General features: G+C 36.0%; 1 protein-coding gene across 2 annotated transcripts; it reads right to left on the reverse strand.

The window, feature by feature from the left end:
- Nucleotides 1–1,973: 1,973 nt before the first annotated feature.
- On the reverse strand, nt 1,974–15,803 carry LOC139311062 (C-type lectin domain family 5 member A-like). 2 transcript variants are annotated; one of them, XM_070935392.1, is made up of 7 exons: nt 15,693–15,803; nt 10,268–10,356; nt 9,360–9,416; nt 7,086–7,142; nt 5,947–6,095; nt 4,152–4,261; nt 1,974–2,159 (listed from the first exon to the last, which is right to left on the reverse strand). In XM_070935392.1, the coding sequence occupies exons 1-7, from the start codon at nt 15,725–15,727 to the stop codon at nt 2,045–2,047; spliced, it is 612 nt and encodes a 203-aa protein (XP_070791493.1). In that variant the 5' UTR covers nt 15,728–15,803; the 3' UTR covers nt 1,974–2,044. The 2 variants fall into 2 exon arrangements, with proteins under 2 accessions (XP_070791493.1, XP_070791495.1); XM_070935394.1 differs by lacking the exon at nt 15,693–15,803 and adding an exon at nt 14,629–14,669.
- Nucleotides 15,804–17,441: the final 1,638 nt, after the last annotated feature.

The raw sequence follows: 17,441 nt of genomic DNA on the forward strand, positions 1-17,441 counted from the left end.
TGCTTTATGTCAACCAGTTGGGTGACATAAAACAACACAAAATTAGGGCTCTCCACGCCAGGCCGACAGATAAAAAGAAACTATGGTTGCTTTTGCCTCATAGCAGAAATAAAGACAGCAGTAGGATGGTTACTGTGCTCATAAACTTGCATAAAACAATGGGTCCATTTCTCATATATGCCTTTGCCTTTTATGATTACACTTTGCATGTTTTCAGTATACAAAAATAATTTGTTTCCTATTTGGTCTTTTAAAGGTTAACTTCCCCCTCCTAGAATATGCTGATGCATATTAGATGAACTATTTTGGTCTCCTTGTATTGGACCTGTGGGAAAGGGCCTTTATGTGTCTCTATAATTTATTTCCACTAACAAAGAAAGATGTGACAAGGTGAATTTCATCATTTGGAGAAACATTTGACTGATTCAGTTTGTTAACTCGTTTAGTCCACTGACCCAGTTGTTGCCATCCAAAGCCAGAAGAAAATTGACGTTTCCATCCCACATGGTATCACGAGACTGGGGAGGTCTGCAGCAGCAGGTTCTGAATTGCAGGAAAGATCCTGTATGGAAATTCTCATTGATTAATTTAGCTACATTATTAACCTGGTGACTTCCCTTCCAAAGGGCAGAAATAAAGTGGAGGATTCACAAATGGAAAAAATTGGAAGATTGGGGGGAAAACATGAATTTGTTGAACCGTCCTAACAAAAAGGATTTCTTTGTAAGATAAGAAAAACAATTGAGATGTTTTGGTTGGATAATGCAAAATAATTCTCTTTATCAGAGAAAACCATATATAGGAAGCAATCTAACAGAGATGCCTTAAATAGAGTATAAGATATATTGCATCATGGGAATGGCATGCACATTATTTAGCAGGCTCGAGTAAAGTTCCACTTTTTTGTTATAACACAAGGAAGCAATAAAGGTTACACAAAAATTGATATGATATTTTACAATGGCCTTTAAAACTAATGGGAATGAGTTTTCCCAATAGAGACTAGTATGAGGACCTGCTATATGTTGATACTCAGGATTAACAAAGAAATATTAAATTTGTAATGCCTTTGAGTATAGTTATAATGGATAGTTCGGACTACTGAAGATTTGTTAAAGTTTTCTTCAAGTGCAGCAACTGTCTTTGAGAGTAGATGCAGATAGCTACTGGATTGCCTAAAGTAGATATTCCCACATTATTTCCTGTGCGTGCATTTGTAAATTAAATAAATATAACCACTTCCATGTCCTCAAAACTAACATTTAGAAGAAATTACATTCTTTACAACTAGTTGAGAACTGTTTACTGCTCTGAAATGGCAAGGAGTGACTTCACAGCAGAATTAGTTCCTGAATTTGATGTGGCAATGAAGCCACAGTATCCATTTACCAAGAACACAATTTCCTTCCTTTTAGGACAAAACATTTTGTTTGATTCATGTGTTTGGCTAAACAAAATATAATTTTGTAAACCCTGGCTTTTGACTCAGGAGACCATAATTAAAGAAGTCACAGTTTAGTATGACATGAGGATCCTATGAAAGTTCACAGCCATCTTGCAGTGTTTTCAGGAACAGGAAAAAGAACTTGCTCTTTGAGGGATCCTGAAACAGCCACCAAAGGGGACAATTAGGCAAATACCAGTATGTTAACATGAGCCTGATTTAGTCCCTCAAGAATGGGAAAGAAAGAGGGACAACATAGTTATATATGAGCCTTGTATCTTTTTTCAGATTACCTTCTAGATTCCTACTGATTAGTTTCTCACCTCTTCATAATTCTCTATTCACACAATTGTACAAAGACTTCTATATAAGTAAAAAGGCCTTGATGCAAAATCCTTGCAGCTTGGGAAGTATTTCCATCCCTCCCCCCCTTACAGTATATAATGCCAAGATGATCTTGATTCAGTAGCAAATATAGTAGTTTATAGTAAATGAAGGAGTGAGATCATGAAAGGATATAACTATTTTATTAAACAACAAGGTTTGCTGTTTACTCAGTCTTCACTCCTAGGCAGCCTTGCAGAGGTTTCTTTCAATCAATTAACTATAGGTCTTCTCACAAACCCAGTTGTAGTCATCATAACACGATACTGGACTCACATCTCCTGCCCCAATAGCAACACATTCTTTATCCATTATTGCTTTAATTGGAAAGCTGTAAACAACAGAACAATTTTTAAAAATCTGAATTTGGTTCAACAAACTAGTAACGTAAAGCATGGGTCCAACCCAAAATAAAAAATATTAATGTTACAATTCAAGTTAGTTAGTTTATATGTTTCGGGAAACAATAGAGGAAAGAGGCTATCAAGGATTTTATAACCAGATTAAGAGTTACTTAGCCCAAAAGACCAGATAAATTTAAGAAAAGTAGTTAGTAATTAACTAAGAATTTATAAGAAACTTTAATTATTCCTTCCCTATAATACTATCATTAGAAAAACTAGGATATTTATACCGTTCATTTTTGATTGTTTGAGAAGGAACATGGAGAGGAAGAAATAAGCTAAAATATGTACTTTTCACTAGCAAAAATACGATATACATGAAGAAACCAACATTGGAGATTAAATTTTAAAAAGGGCAGATTTAAAATGGCAAAAAACCTGAATTGAAATCTAACCTTAATAAAAGATCATTTTTGTGGTATCACTTTTTTTGCTTTTTTTTCACTATTTCTAATTTTTTCTTTTGTTCTGGTTTATTAAAGGCAAAAAGCAAATAAGGTCTGATTATAAATTAAATTGGGAATTAATCCTAATGAATTAAAATATTGTATTCAGAATGCAGAATTAGCTCCTTCTGCCTGTTGGAGCTAAGACAAATTGAATTGTTTTTTTTTTTTGTTTTTTTTTTAAATTTGATTTATATGCCGCCCTTCTCCGAAGACTCAGGGCGGCTTACAATGTGCTCAGCAATAGCCTTCATCCTTTTGTATATTTATACAAAGTCAGCTTATTGCCCCCACAAACTGGGTCCTCATTTCACCTACCTTAGAAAGGATGGAAGGCTGAGTCAACCTTGAGCCTTGGCGAGATTCGAACCCTGCAGTAATTGCAGGCAGCTGGTCTTAAGCAGCTTAATAACAGGGTGCCTTAAACCCTTGTACTACCAAGGCTCTGTTGAATTCTTCCTGATTTTTTTACCAGAAGTACAGTAAGAAATTATTTGGAGTTAAATGAATTGACAAATAATTATAGGATCAAAAGGAGAAACGTTCTTGTAGAACTTCAACTCATCTGAAATCACAGTGATCAACATTTCAATTCATTCTGGGCCAATAATGTTAATTAAATAACAACTGGATTTGGTTGCCTCAAACATTTACCATATGATAATGCCCCTTTATAATGAAAATGAATTGTTCTCCTCTGCACACAAAAAATAAAGCAAAGAAGGAAGTAGACACTCCACAAGTTGTCGCTAGGCAAATAAATGTTGCTTAGCTCTCGAAGAATTGAACCAGAGCCTCCTCACCACACACTATTTCATGTGTAAGTGAGCAGTCATTTAATAATTATCCTCCTCAGCTTTATTGAATGTGTTAAGAGTTCCAGAATTAAATTCCCATCTAAAATTGATGCTGAAAATTGGCAAGAGACAGATCCTAATTTTAAATATAAATGTGTTGGATCAGCACACTGAAAAACATAAAATAGTAAAAAAAATAAAAATCAAAGAGTTTAATAGATATATTTTAACAAAAGGCCCATAGAAAGTGAACAACTGCTGCAGCAGTACTTCATTTGTGTTTTGTGTACACAATTCTATGCCAGTGCTCCTTCAGAATTGTGAATGAACACAATTATGGTTCCAAATTCTCAGTAATAGTGTGCAAACTAAATGTAGACCTTTAAAAAATAGTAATGTGTTAGATAATGTGTTAGGGACTGGAGACATGGAAAGTATTGGATTTGACCAGTAAATATTTTATGAGCTCTAGATGGTCCGTATTAAAGAAAGGAAAAAAGTAAATATATAAACCTTTGAGAAAATACATTTATAAGTAGCTAGTTGCAATATTTTCATGTAGATTTAAAAAGGAAGTTGGACATCTATGAAAGGAAGCAGAACATATAAAATTATTGCATATGGGGAAAATAGATCTCTCCCTAAAACAGATAAGGAGCGGGGGAATGAAACATACAGGTTTATGTTGTGCTCTTTGTGATCAATCCACTCCCATTTTTTTGTTGATTCTGAATAGGTGAGTCCAATGAAATAATTAGCCATTGCTGTTTTGTTAATAACAAATTCCTGGTGAGAAAAATAAAATAAATATGGAAAATCAAAGGTTCTTATCAGGGACTATGAAAATCACAAGCAGCCTGAAGTAGTCTCAAAGAGAGGTGTGAATTCCCTATGCTTTTCATCCTGATGAAGGATGTAAGTTGAGTAAATTACCAGATCCAAATGATAGAAGATGCATCTGCCAAAGTCCCATAATTACTGTATAAAGCTCCAGGAATCTTGTTCACTTTCATCTCTAGCTACTCAAGTGCCATATGAAAGAATTTGTTCTGTATACTGTTTACTAAGGGAGGTAGGTGAGAAACAAACATAAATCATGCTTAAAACTTCATGCTATTTTCAATGTGCCAGACATGTATACCCATCTGATAAATCACATGCTGCTTTCTTAGTGCAGATGGCTTTTGTTTTAAGATTGTGGAGATTCAGATGATTCCACAAACTTGTTCTGCAGCAGCCACCCAATGAGACATTGGAATGGTAGATTGGAGAAGCCTTGTCTTCTACTGGTGATGGTGCATCTGTTGGCTGTACCCAACACACACAAACACACACACACACACAGAGAGAGAGAGAGAGAGAGAGAGAGAGAGAGAGAGAGAGAGAGAGAGAGAGAGAGAGAGAGAGAAACAGAAACAGAAACAGAAACAGAAACAGAAACAGAAACAGAAACAGAAACAGAAAAAACATTTCATTTCCAGAAACACTGCGATTTGAGTCACCCAGTAAAGGCAAATTCTGACTGGAAGCAAATATAGAGTACTGCAGCCCTATTCCAAAATAGTTCTGAAGTTTCTCATATAGTCTTCTTCAGTTTAGACCCTAAAACATGTTTTTCTTTGGAAAAGAAAAAGAAGAAGACTGGATCAATCTCCAAAGCAGACAGCTTTGTTTTGGTATTCAGATTCACTTCAAGATTATTTTGAAGATGAACCCTTTGATATGAGAAGCTGAAATATTGTTGATGTTACTTATGCTCATCAATTTGCAAGCTTTTCTCCTTTCAGAGTTCACTGCAAAATAGAAGAATGCCTGGGTGCTTTCCAGATTATGAGGACATTTTAAAAGTAATTTAAACATATCAGCTGTATTTACAGATGCTAAGAAGTTCTTGCTTAGCACAGAAAATTATAATCCATAGTTGTTTCTCTTGCATCTAAAATAGTATGTTCACACTTCATCCTCCTCTATTTTAAAGTGCACCTTGAGCAGTTAACATTGTGTGACATTCACTCTCCAATTCAACAGTAGCCATCAAAACTAGAGTTTCCTTGCAAGTAAAAACTATGTCTACTGGAGAACCCAATGACGTATATCAAGCATTCCTCAGGATACACTTGCTCTCATTCCTCTCATCCATAGCCCTCATGGCAACGTTTAGATTTCTTTCAAGCCCTTGCTAACTCTTGATTTTTTTGACTCAAAATGTAAGGTAAGGTCTGCTTCGCATATTAACCTGGACATCTCTGTATTTCATACTCCATCCTACAATCCATATTCGAACTATGATACATGAGCTTCCTCTGGAATCCTAAAGTTATATATGTTTTGTCAGAGGATTGTGATTGCCTCACTTATTCACTGGATGGTCTAAAAATCCTGACATGATTCTTTTCCCAGATTAAAGGGGTATAAGAGCATAAACCCTTCAAGGATGAAGTTGGTTTCCTCCCAGGTGACCATAAACTTACCAGTTCTTTTGTGTCATTGATGATCACAAGGTTTGATTTCCAATCTTTACAATCAAGTTGGCTGATCAGCCACGTAGCTTTCTCTTCAGAAAACAAGTAATCATGCCCTCTGAATCGTTCCCACCTTGGTTTCTTCAAAGGAATTCTGACTATAGCAAAAGATGCAAGGAATAAATGATTTTGAAAGTGATAATAATAGTTGCAGCTTCAGAAGTTCCAGAAAGATAAAGCATTTAAAGTCTAAGTAGGGTAATTTTCATCCCATCCAAATTTTATCATTGGAATTTGATTGTTTATTTCCTGGTACCAATACAAGTATTTTTGTCTTATTTACAAGGCACATTACTATTTCTTGAGAAGGTCTTTTTTATAGAGACTGTGAGTCTGTTTTTCTGTTGCATATTGGAGGAAGATGCTGATCTAATTGCTGAATTTCCAATCTGGTTCTCCATTATTCAGTAGCTTCCCTGCTACTTCCTGCTTCTTGATCTGATTTTTCCTTTCCTCCAACATAACATTCAGTGAATGCAAAGAGTAACATTCAGTGAATGCAAAGAATGTACGAGAACTGTACCCATTGGCCTTCCTTTCAATTAAAATATGTATCCCGCAGGGCAAGAGGTTGCTTTAACTTCAGGTAGAGCTAATGCAACCAGAGTTTAGGTGCCAAAATCCACATGATCACAAGATAACAGAAATCTTTTGCATCTTTTTTCTTGTTAATTAGTGGCCATCCAGATTTTTGTAGCACAAGAGACTTGTTAAGGACCCCACCATTGACTGAAATATCTGGAACCCAGAACTGTCAAAGTGTTCAGGTTTAGTTTCTGCTGAAATGTCACTAGCCCAAAATAGGTCAGTAGAATTTCTAGAATTAAATGTTTAATCAACTGATCTGGGATTTTTAATATCTCATACAAGATGATTTCAGTTAATTGTCTTCTCCACTCTGTTATAAAAGAAACTTCTCAATTTATTTTGTCAAACCTGGTAGACAATCATAAACATGAGCTATTTTTCTCTACCTTGATATTCAAAGTTTCACTAGCAGAGTTACCACTTTCTCCACTCCCTTTCCAATCATCCCCAACCTATATACTAACCGATATGGAGGGAAAAATAATAATTTCACTTTCTACCTGAAGTAGGATGCAAGGGAGAGAGGGAAGAGGTCTGCTCAGGAGCAGGGGGCCACACTAGGAAACAAAAAAATGGCATCAATCATTTCATCCTAAATGTAATTTGAATTCACATCATCAATACTCAGTGGTAGCCAAAATTAAAAAAAATAGCAATCCTAAGTCATATATGCATCCTTCCACAGCAAAACTAGTCTTCTTTTTACACTAAAACAAATCAACTGCAACAAACAGGTAAATGCAACAAGTTCAAGCATTCTTTTGCAAGAAAATAAACCATGGACTATAGTAACAGTATACAAGGACATGAAGAAAAACCACACACACCTTCATTCAGCAAGTCAACCAATAAAGAGATTTTTACATATTTATTTTTTTAATTTCTTTTGTATTATCATTATGATACCAAGAAAAAAGAAGCAAAAGAAAAGGAGGGAGAAAAACAATGTAAGCAACATAATAGGCAGCTGACTATCAGATCTCAACTAACTGACAAATCTAAACTATCATAAGGATTAATATACTGTAATACACCATTAACCACTTAGAGTATTCTAAGACATTTCATATCCAATTTCTAGTCAAAACATACTCTGTTGAATGGTAAAATTATTTGGTTGGCAGAATTGAAATCAGTAAGAGGAAACAGAAAACTTGCATAAGATACATTAAAATAATGTAAATAACATGTAAGTTATATATTAAATTATACACAATGGAAGCCCAATTTGGAATGTGCCATGATTGCATGTATAGAATTGCAATCCAGAAATGATTTTCAAGTAAGATTGAAGCGTATATCAAATCTATTTTTAGTTATGAAGTTATTCTTGGCATTGAAACACATACCCATAATTTAACTAATTATTCTTCCACAGAGGGGATCAGATGTCTTTTCCAATAAAAAGCAAACAAACTTGCAACTGGTATCATTTATAATTCAGTATATTTTGAAGGAATATATGGTTTGGTAAAGTTTAATTTAAGAGTACCTTAGGTTGAAATTTCAGAATTTATTCCATTCTGCAATGAATTAATTTCCAGTATTGTTGAGGTTTGCAGCATTACCACCTCATATGTATCCAAATTGTTTGTTGCATTTCTAGCATTTTGAGAGGTTTTTTTTTTTTATTTTTAAAAGCACCCTGAAGTTTCCATGAAATCAGTAGAAGGAATGAATAATGTCATCATCACAAACTCCAAAGGTCCGTCAATCAGGTAACTCTTTGATTTTCAAATTCCTAGACAAAAGCTTTTCCCAGGAAGCAATCAACCATAATCCTGTGCCAGAATTGGGTTTTGTAGCTGTCTATTTGGTGTTGTCACTAGGCAGTCTAACTGGTCTTCCTGGTTTTATAAGAACCAATTATTCCCCTCTATATGCTGTAGACGCAGTTTATGAACAATACATCAGAAGACTATCTATGATACATAATGGGTTGCACTTTATATTTAGGTCCACTCCCTGTGATCATAGAGTCACGGCTGAGGTTTTTAATACAGCCCGATGCTCTCCCATATTCCCTTCATCAGCTATGTAAAGTCACATCTAGCATCTTAGCATGAAGCAGGATCTATGTGTTCCTCATCCTGGAAGAGATGAGACTTTTCATAACAGGCATCTCTCATTTCTCAGCCAATCCCCTTAGTGCACAATGAGGCAAAGTAATAAGCACACACTGCACCTCAATTGGATCAAATGAGTGGGATGGACATAAGGGTCTGGACCTGCTGCTTGTAGAATTTTGACACTTCCTCCATGCATTAAGTGATACAAGGAGGGCACCATCCATCTGCTGGTTGAAGATGATGTATGAGAGCATCTGGAAGTCAAGGGCAATCAAATGGAAAGAGTTGCTGGAATTCATGCTGTATGGTTGGTCATCTAAAGCTATCAGCTGAAGAACAACACATGTCAAACATTTTTTGAACTTATTACTCATTGACTCGCAACTGTTTCCACTACTGCATAAGCAGCTGAGAAGAAGTTTGCCTCTGGTTACCAATACAGGTTAACTAGTGCTGCAAAATGTTGGAGACACCTGGAGAGGTGTTTACTTAATTCTACTTAATCCCCTCCCATTCAATGGGGGAAATTCTTTTATGTTGAAAATTTCTCTTCTTTGATTGAGAAAAGGGAGTTTCAATGTTCAAGAATTTTCCCCACTGAATGCCACATAATACGGTTTTTTCTCAACATAAATCAAAGTACATTTATTCCTCATCCAGTTATTTTCTAGTCTCAGAAATCTCTAGATTTTTATGTAGAGTTACCTGAAGAATTTTTTGTAGAGAGAGATATGATGCTCCCCTTGGGAAAGATCTGTGGAACTAAAAAGAAGAATATTTTTAAATGATAAATACTTCTGCTAAAATAAAATAGGAAGTAAAAGCAATTGTTTTGTCATTGTTATTCATTGTTAGATGAGGGAGCTGAACCAGGTTCAAAAGAAAGCTGAGAGTCAAGCCTTTAGTTTAAATCTCAACTTTTCCATAGGGAAAATTCTGTCTCTCCATATCAGTCTATCTGTTAATCTGCCTCTTGTTTTCAATGGGATAATAAAGGATACTATTAAAAAGCACTCTGTGGAATGACAGTTACATATAAAACACTTCTTTGAAAATCAAAAACAATAACAGCTGCAAACAATAAAGGCTATTTATATCTTTATGTATTGAGGCATAATAAAACATGGAAACTCAAAACATTTCATAATAATAATTTAATTAATCTTATATGCTACCCAACTCTCATGACAATCAGGGATACTACACTAAAATCAATAAAGCATAAAAAATAAAGATAGCAAGAGATAATGTATGTACTGTACATTATGGCTTTACTTTTTCATATACATATACATATATATGCATATGCATATACATATACATACACACACGCACACACATAGAGTAGTATTTATCCATATTTCAAAACCCCAAAGCCCTTACAATATATATACAAGACAAAAAGAAATGAGAAAAGAGACAACAGAAAGAGAGAGGGGGGAGGGAGGGAGGGAGGGAGGGAGGGAGGGAGAGAGAGAGAGAGCGAGAGAGAGCGAGAGAGAGAGAGAGAGAGAGAGAGAGAGACAGAGAGAGAGAGAGAGAGAGAGAGGGAGGGAGGGAGGGAGGGAGGGAGGGAGGGAGGGAGAGAAACTTAAAATTTGCCCAATACTCACAAAAAACAAAAAATAGAGATGTCCCTGTGAGCTTGACTAGTAAAAGGATGACTCCAGGAGCTACGTGCTGCCAATTCATTCTGGTTAATCTGAAAGAGTTCAGTAGCAATTCAATGAATCCCCATTAGCAGGATAATTTTCCAGAGTTACAATTTATCTATCAATAGACATGACAAATTGATGACTAATAAGTAAATTCATTCCCCCACCCACATTTTTTGTATGTTGTTTTAGAGTGGGTGGTTTTATTGCTGGCTGACTGCTTTATTCTTTTATTCTTTTTGTACACCTCTCAAAGTGTCATTGTAAGATCATGCAAGAAAAAGAGAGATTAATTCATTACTTCCTCTGAAATAGGCTTTGCCAATGTTGAAGTCTCCACATGTAAAATCCAACACATCTAGACAATCCTTGGTTCAGAAAGTCTCAATTCATAAATGGACTAGAGACCACAATATTAATTTTTTTTTTAAAAAAAAAACAGAATTGCAGAGCTAATTAATCATATCATGTTATTCTGATTTGGGATTAATGCAGGGGTGAAATCTAAATTTTTTTGCTACCGGTTCTGTGGGCGTGGCTTAATTAGTGGGTGGGGCTTGGTGGTAAGGTGACTGGGAGGGTGTGGCTTGTTGGTCAGGTGGGCGTGGCCAAGTCAATATCACTTCTTTGCCCTTTTTTAACCTACAAAACACAACACAACACAACTGGCTCACCCACAATATAAAAGCAGCTGTGCCAGACCCAAAATGGCCCCTGCAACAAGCAGGAACCTCACAGAGCCACAAAAAGCCCAAAAAACCAACTTTCACACTTTACACACACACAACACAACACAACACCACTGGCTCATCCACAATGTAAAAGCAGCTGTGCTAGACCCAAAATGGCCCCTGCAACAAGCAGGAACCTCATACAGCCACAAAAAGCCCAAAAAACCAACTTTCACACTTTACACACACAAAATTCCACATACAGCTTTGTGAGATTTTGTGTGTTTGTGTAGTTAGAGTGAAACACTACAGAAACACACTAAATCTCAGAAAGCTGCACAAATATTATTTTATTTTTATTTATTTTTATTTTTATATAAAAGCAGCTAAATTTAAAACTTCCTAAACTTTAAATGGCTAGGTCTAAAAAAAGAACAACTAAAAAAAACCCCAATTAACTATTTTTTTAAAGCTCCCAAAGGGGAAAAAAACTTACCCAATAGAACAGGGGTCTCCAACCTTGGCAACTTTAAGACTTGTAGATTTCAATTCTCAGAATTCCTCAGCCAGCTTTGCTTTGCTGGCTGAGGAATTCTGGGAGTTGAAGTCCACAACTCCCTGCCTGCTTGATTGCAGGCAGGGAGATTCAGTTGCTTGCTGATGCAATGGATTGCAGGAATTACAGCAAGGCGTTGCAACCAGCAGCTAAGGTAAGCAATCGTCAGAGCCATTTAAAAGGAAAAAAGTTTTTTTCTTTTACATTGCTCTGGCGATCCAAGCTGAGTTGCCTGATTAGCAGGCAACTCAGCTGGGATCGTCAGAGCTTGGCTTGTGAGAGCCATTTAAAAGAAAAAAAAGGCTCTGATGATCGCGTGGCTCAGCTGGGCATGGAGGGCGGGGGCAGGGATTTTTGCTACCGGTTCTCCAAACTCCCTGCCGCCATCGCTACCTACTCACCCGAGCTGGTCTGAACCGGGAGCATTTCACCCCTGGATTAATGGAATGTGTGCTTTATTGCTCTGTGTGTGGTAAATTGTAGTTAAAATGGGCACTGGTTTAATGTTTTATATAGACCCAAACATATTGAATGACGGGGTTTGAGCATCTTCTTTCCTGCTTAGCCAGAAAAGAAGTATAAAAGCAGATGGAAGAAAGCTTCTACTACCAAGTTCTTCTCAGGGAAAGATATAATCTAGTTTATTTTTATTTTAAAATTACTATAAGAAGTAAAGGTATCGTTGCTCAAACTCAGCTCTTTGAGGAAATCTGCATCTATGTGGTTTTCTCGGCAACAGAGTGGAAATGTGACATTGTCTCTTTCTGGTATGTCGCTGCCTTCCTAATCTAGGATTCTCCAATCTTATGCAATACCTTTATTAGAAGAGCCTATCCTGTGTCAAAAAAAGAACAGAAAATGTTTTGGGATAATATATTCTGAATTGGGAATTATATTATCAAGCAGCAGCACTGACATGGTTGAAAGAATGGATTGAATTAAGAAATATAACACTATTAACATTGGAAGGATATGATTTACAATTGGATTAGCATGCTTTTTTATGGTATGGTAGAAGAAAGATACACACATACTTTCAAAGACATTATATAAGAAATGCATTATTATTGGTATGGGAAAAAGTTAGAGATAAATATTATGTGAAAATACCAATATGGTTATCAAAAATGGAAGCGTTAATTCACCCAAACGTTTTTAATCTTGGAAATATTGTTAGATATAAAGATTTGTTGAAAGGGAAACATGAACTGGAAGAACAGGAAATTGAAATGGATTGGTATATGTATGTGCAGATACAAACAAGTTATGAAAAAGATGTTAAACTACAGGGTTTTTATTTAGAGAAGACTGAGCTTGATAAGATACTCATGGGAACAGAGGATAAACTAATTAAAAATGTTACTATTTTTTACTAAATATAGAACTAGAGGAAGAACAAGTAAAAAAAAAACAATGATAGTCTGGGCAAAAAACTTTGGATATTCAATTGAATTGGATAAATGGCAACAATTATGGGAAAGAAATTATAAATTAACAATGTCCACTGCATATAAGGAAAGTCTATATAAAATGTTTTATAGATGGCATATATTTTTTTTTTTAATTTGATTTATATGCCGCCCTTCTCCGGAGACTCAGGGCGGCTTACAATGTGCTCAGCAATAGCCTTCATCCTTTTGTATATTTATACAAAGTCAGCTTATTGCCCCCACAACCGGGTCCTCAATTTAACTACCTTAGAAAGGATGGAAGGCTGAGTCAACCTTGAGCCTTGGCGAGATTCGAACCCTGCAGTAATTGCAGGCAGCTGGTCTTAATAACCAGCTTAATAACAGGGTGCCTTAAACCCCTGTATTACCAAGGCATATGCCCCCTGAGAAACTGGCAAAAATGTTTAAAGATAAATCAGCCAATTGTTGGAAAAGTCACCAGTTACCAGATTACCTATCATATTACCACATGTGGTAGACATGTCCTGAAGCGAAAAACTATTGGAATAAAATTAAGTTATGGATGGAGGAAATGATACAACAACATACAGATTTAAAACCAGAGCTGTTCCTATTGAGTATCTTACCAGAGAAAACTAGTAAAGATAATATATATTTGATTATACATGTAATAACAGCAGCAAGGATTGTTTATGCACAAAAGTGGAAAGCAGAGAATATACCTTCGGAGGGAGAAGTAATTAAAAAAATTTTTAGATTGTGCAGAAATGAATAGATTAACTATGATGATAAAGGAAAGAGAAGATACAGAATATTTTAAGATATGGAATAAATTTTACTATTGGTTAGAAAAGAGATACAAATAAGTTTTTAAAAAAGATTGAAAAAAAATTGGTTGTAATTAGAATATTATATTAGTGGAAAATCTTTGTAATGGATTTGGTGAGATTGAAGACAGAAGAGGTAGAGAAGAGAAGAAACTTTTGAAGATAACACCGAAATGTCACATGGAAGAAATGAATGATGTACTAAATGTTTGTCTTAAAAAATAAAAAAAATGTTTTAAAAAAAAGAACAGAAAATGTTCACAGGGCTAGCAAATTGCCCACTTTTGGGTGGGATTTCTAATTCCCAATCAATTTGTATACCGCCCTGAGTTCTTCAGGAGTAGGGCGGTATACAAATTCAATAAATAATAATAATAATAATAATAATAATAATAATAATAATAATAATAATAATAATAATAATAGACTTCCACATATCACTCTAGGCTGGCCATGAACAAGTAGGAGTGGATTTTATGTGGAAAGATGAAAGCTCTGTTCACTTCTGAGACTCAAAACAAATTCCTCAGGCTCAAATCTTTCAGCAATGTATATGTAATTTTATTATTTATTACATCTTTATTTTGGACGAAAATCCTAAATTAAAAAAAAAAGTAGTTCTTCATTTCTAACATGTCCATGGCTTGAGCTAAAGTGGAAAGCATCAAGCATTTCAGAGTTGAAATTCAGCCCCAAACCAAAACAGATCTCTTAAACAAGTTTAACTCTTATCTTGAAACATTTTCAGATCATGTAATATTATTGGGTTTCTAAATCAGTCTGTTATTTGATGGAATGTATAAACACACTTGAATTTTAGAAAAGAAAAAAACAGAAGAAATGGAAATTTTACTTATCAGGAGGATTCTGCAGAGATGAGAAAGTGCTCCAATATAATGCTTCAGCAGACGATAAATGACTGTCTGAACATTTTTCATCCCCTTTAGATTTATGCACTCTCACTCTTACTAAGCAACTGTTAAGCCCTAAGAATTTATGCCACTTCTCCCTTTGTGTCAAGATGTAGGTGATAGACCATGCACGCCACTGTCTCAATTATGAAATACTTCCTTTTTCTAAAGCCTTCCTCCCGAGCACTAGTTTGGGTTAGGCTTGAATATTTATGGCTTGGATATTTTTGGACTAGAGCTATGAAAATACTTTTAGACAGTTTATTAGACATTCTCCAACCAACACTGCCCAAATTTGTTGTCAGACCCACAACTGTAGCCTTAAAGAGCACTAAATTGTAGAAGTGGAGCATAAATATCCAGAAACCACAATATGTTTTAGATTGAGACCTGCACTAATCCTTTGAATGGCATTCCAGTGGCTATGCACAAAAGCTAAAACTAAAAATAAATTTGGGATTACATTACATTTTATTCATTAAACTGAAATGAAATCAGAATTAGCGTTCATACAATTTCCATGTAATCATAAATTACAATTTATCAGCAATTGTTGGAGAAGTTCTGGAAGACACACCCTAGACTTTTGGGGGTATTGTGTAGCTCCTAAAACTGGGATTAATTGCCCTTGATTAATCCTGTAATCTTGGAAGTAACTCTCAGTGCACTTTCTGGGTAAAAGTGTCCTATAAGAAAAACTAATTCATATATATCAGGAGTGGCAAATCTGAGGACAGGGTTGTTGTGGCTTCTGGGTGTTGTAGGACATCTGAAAAGTTGTATTTTTTTTAAAAAAAAATCAGTTTTAGTCCAAAGCTGGATAATTTAAATATCCCCCTTTTACAGTTTCCTCATCTCCTACTACCTGAGCAAGACATAATCTATTTTCACCACCAGCCAGCCACAATCCTGAAATCAACCCCTTCAATTTTTTTTTTTTTAATTACCTGGTCAGGGAGCAAGGAAAGAGTACAACCAATGCCTTCACAAGGAGAAACGAACCCACCTATGGTAGCATCCTTCCATCTGTTTGTCTTCCATCTGTTTGTCTTCTGTACATGTAGTGCCAGCAATCTGCAAGTTGAATGTTGGAATGCATTCTGACACCTTGAGAATCTTTTGGAATCTTCCTAGATAGAAAGAAATAAGAAATGGGGGAATGTATACTTTAAGGGGAAGCTTTCAAAGTACAGTTGGATGCTTCATACTAAAAAGTTACGGGAATCAAATCTGAGCAAGCAGAATTTGAATTTGGATAAGACTGAATTATTGCTGATTTGGGGGGACTGGACTTCTGGATCTAGGAAATATGCCTATTCTGGATGGAATCACACAATAAAATCACAATCTGTGTGTCATCTTAGATCCGCATTGAAAATGGAAGCTATATATTATCTATGGCAGAGCTAGCTTTGGATGAAAAACTGATTGTACCCCTCCTTGGAGGACCAATCCTTCTAAACGTAAGCACTATAAGTCTCAGGCTTAGACTTGTGAAAAATGTTTTTTATGAAACAGCCCTTGAAGACAATTCAGAAATCGTAATTAGTTTGTGATAGGATAGTGTAAACAACACTTCTCAGGTATGCCATTTTAGTTCCATCTTAAGACAACCACTCTGCTTCCTGATTACTTTCTGAACCCAATTCAAATCCTTACAACAGTGAACAAAATTTTATATATCTTAGACCCAAGTTATTTGCAAAACCTCTATGATCACATATTCTGCCCACATCTTCCGTGAGGCATTCTTTGCACTGTATTTCATCACTGTACCAACTGTCAGCCATGCAGTCTTATTTATAGCTAGAGTAGAGGAAGTGCCTGGAGAAGGGTGTCCTAATCATTTCCTCTCAAAGTGATTCTTCATCTAGGAGCAAGATATGATAATGTATTTTTCTGCCCAGTGGGTGTAAGAAAAATGAAAGTCTGCAGAATACACTCAGTGCTCTTTATCAGCATATGAATTGGTAGTCCCAGCCTAGGTTTAAATGCTAATTGCCTAAGCACAATAAAACCCTTTCAGAAACAATGAGCAGACATAGCTTGCCCAAGGTTTCAAACTGCATTTTGAATGGGGTGCTTTAAAGTCATTTTAAGAGAATCTGTGCATGTCACCTGCACCAACTCTTAGAGAATGCATTAGCTGAACTAAATTAAATGAGGTTCCAAAACAGATCACTCAGCTCCCATAAAGACAGAAATACAGCTACTGAGAGTTGCAAATTTGATGAGATAAGAACGGGAGGAGATGGAAAGAATATTTTTATCAATTTCCCTCTTCCTTCAGTTCAAAATTACCTTCCTTGGGCAAAACAGAGTACCCAAATCTAATTCCAGGAGGGGATAGATTTGGGACAAAAAAAGAAAAAAACCTTTCAGAGAAATTATAGGCAACCAGGATTAACACCAAAAGAAGAGAAATGATGGATGGCCACAAGGAAGACAGAACAGCTTCCTAGGGTTTGGTAGATAGGGTGGCCAGAGGCAGGAGTAGGATCTGGGCATGGTGGCATCAACCAGGCCAGGAGAGCTCAGAAGGGTATGGAGAAGTATCTAACAGCAATGGATATAGCAAAAGGGAAACAAAGAACAGTAGCATGCATCACAGAGTAGCTCAGGGATGTCAAATCCGGCCCACAGGGTGCTTAGATCTGGCTTGCAGAGCCATCCTGAAACAGTGAAGGACCGGCTTGCCATGCCTCTGCCAGTGAAAACGGAGCTCGGAAAGGCCACATGCAGCCCTCCCAAGCTC

The sequence above is a fragment of the Pituophis catenifer genome, unplaced genomic scaffold (genome assembly GCF_029215685.1).
Source record: "Pituophis catenifer annectens isolate HBS135680 unplaced genomic scaffold, rPitCat1.0.hap2 SCAF_2, whole genome shotgun sequence".
NCBI classification, from domain to species: Eukaryota; Metazoa; Chordata; class Lepidosauria; order Squamata; family Colubridae; genus Pituophis; species Pituophis catenifer.